The 2,500-nt window shown below is 35.6% G+C and overlaps 1 protein-coding gene across 3 annotated transcripts in view; it reads left to right on the top strand.

The window, feature by feature from the left end:
- Positions 1-2,500, top strand: part of sgg (shaggy) — a 64,745-nt gene that overhangs the window by 15,593 nt on the left and 46,652 nt on the right. Inside the window, exon 1 of one of the 3 annotated variants that reach the window (XM_070119248.1) lies at positions 1,299-1,491. The exons of 1 other annotated variant lie outside the window; for it this stretch is intronic. In XM_070119248.1, coding sequence (XP_069975349.1) covers positions 1,314-1,491 — 178 coding nt within the window. In that variant the 5' untranslated portion in view covers positions 1,299-1,313. Of the gene's footprint in view, positions 1-1,298; positions 1,492-1,770; positions 1,924-2,500 lie in introns of those variants that run through there. One more of the 3 variants, XM_070119250.1, reaches the window with a different exon arrangement.

Here is a 2,500-nt window from a genome sequence, read left to right as displayed (position 1 = left end):
CACGCACGCACACACCTGCACATGCATGCATACGCCGCACACACCTGCACACGCACGCCGCACACACCTGCACACGCACGCGCACACCTGCACACACACACACACACACACGAAACAATATATATAAGCATATGCAAACATACTTTTATATATTTATATAATATATAGATATATCTACATATATATATATATATATATATATATATATATATATATATATATATATATGTATATATATTTATGTATTTGTACATGCATATGCAATAAATACATATCTGATAATACATATATGTTATATACATAAATATTTATATATTTATATATATATATATATATATATATATATATATATATATATATATATATATACATATACTTGATAAAGACAAATTTAATGTCTTCATTGTGGTTTACAATTTCAGCAAGACCCCTTGATCCAGCATGATTTTCAAATGCCTGACTGGCCACTTGGCAAGTCTTGAGCCAGGTCTGTCGTCTGGTGGCAAAGTTTGTTTACATCTACATGTCCTTGCAAGTTCTCGTTGTAATTTTTTAGTGCCGTTATTTTTCACAAAAGTGTAATTTGCTAATTGTATCAGATATTTGAAAGATAGTGTTAAGTTGTTTTTAAGAAGGAACACATGATATTCTTTCATGGTTTTGGCTTTATCTCTCCATATTCTTTTTCCTTTTTTTGATATTGGCTTAGTTAATGTGCCTTATGAAGAACTGTGAACTTGGACTAGTATTAGGTGTATTATAAATGAGAGAGTTCAGCCACGTGTTGACTCTCCTTGCATCAGAAAAATCTTGGGTTTGGCACCAGTTAGGTCTCAAGGCGATGAGAGATCCAACCTGCATATGTGTGGGGGTGGGGCCAAGGGTGTGGCAGTTTGTGTGTGTGTATATATATGTATGTGTATATGTATGTCATAGGCATGTTAATGTGCATTGGTGTAAATGTTTGAGTCTTGTGTAAGTGTGCATTACATGCATAAAGCATTTACTTGTATATTCATTCATTAATTTCTTAACATGATATATATATATATATTTGAATTTTCCATGGTTGAGGCTTTGAATACTGATTTGTGGTACACATTGAAAAGTATACTCATTTGATCAAATCAGATCTGAGGAGTATTTAGGTCAAGTGTTTAGACTTTGGTTAAAGTGAGACTTGGCACCAGACAGGGGCATGGGTAGTGGTGGGGGTGGCAAATGTGCTGCCAAGTTGAAGCATAGTTTTGGCACTGGTAAGGAAGGAGAGCAAATGGTGGCACCACATCTTTCCTGTGAAGGGGTTACTTTAGATGCACTCTGGATGTACCTTGGCAGTTGGCTCTGCGTCGCACACAACTATTTGTGGATATGGCAAAGCTCCCAGGATAAAGCCAGTGCAGTTGATAGTAATGCTTTCGGCTCCATTCTGTGCACTGTCCCTCAAGGAAAATAAGGATGTTATTGGACTAAAACGCTCGTCTTTCCGAGGTACAATTATGAGTTTGTGAATTGAGTGATTTTAGGTGAAATAGTTGCTTGCCAAAGAATCTTAAAAGCAAATATAACGGAGGCTTACTAAATCAGATAAATGTGTCTTCTAGTAGTCCCAAGTGATATCTCTACTTCTCACTGTGACAGTTTTTAAAAAAGTTTTAAGTGTGCCTTGTCATTTTTATAGCACACAGTGTAATTGTCTTCAGTGATACAAGTTACCTGATATCACTTTCATTACCTGGGCCTCCTGAGTTGTGCTAGAAATCACTGAAAATAATTCATACATCAGTGTTTAGTATTACTGGATGACTAATTCTCACAGTGTGCTGTCCCAAGGCCATTCTTTGAGGTTGCCTTATTCTGTTATGTTTATGTGAACAATGAAACAGCTCCTAATGAAGTTCAGAAGAAGTATTTCACAAGAGCGTGAGTATTTCACTTTGGCGTGAACCTGTTAACCAATGCTTAATCCATAAAGCCTCTTTCTTTGGGAAGATTTGTGATTATTGCAATTTGTTTTTAATTTTTGGTGCTATTTTGTATGATTCCTTGAATATTGGGTGAGAAATTCACAAAGTTGAACAATATGCCATACACTCAAAGTTTGTCCTTTCACAGTTTAATGTACATCACATGAAAGTCCCAGAAGTACTTAAACAAAATAGTGCTTGTATATGACTTCACTTTACCTTTTTTATCAGTAAGGGCCAAGTTTAACCCCCCCCCTCCAAAAAAAAGATAAGTTGATGAATAGATAAAATATAGTTCATTATTACTTCTAACATCATATGAAGCAAGCCCTTTTAGAACTTTTGGTTGTATGTGTGTGCTTGTGTGTGTACTGTTCAGAAGCTTGATCACATCCTCTTGTCCATTGTGACCCCCACAGTGCAAAAAAAAAAGCAGTCCTATGTATGCACTTGGACACTTGAAGAATCATGTATATGTCTTGTTTTATCTTTTGAGATGTATCTGGGTTTTGATAGAAATATAGTGTGGTGAA

Source organism: Penaeus vannamei, chromosome 43, assembly GCF_042767895.1.
Source record: "Penaeus vannamei isolate JL-2024 chromosome 43, ASM4276789v1, whole genome shotgun sequence".
Taxonomy (NCBI): Eukaryota; Metazoa; Arthropoda; class Malacostraca; order Decapoda; family Penaeidae; genus Penaeus; species Penaeus vannamei.
The sequence above is the reverse complement of the archived record's forward strand: the minus strand, read 5'-3'. Positions and strand labels throughout refer to the sequence as shown.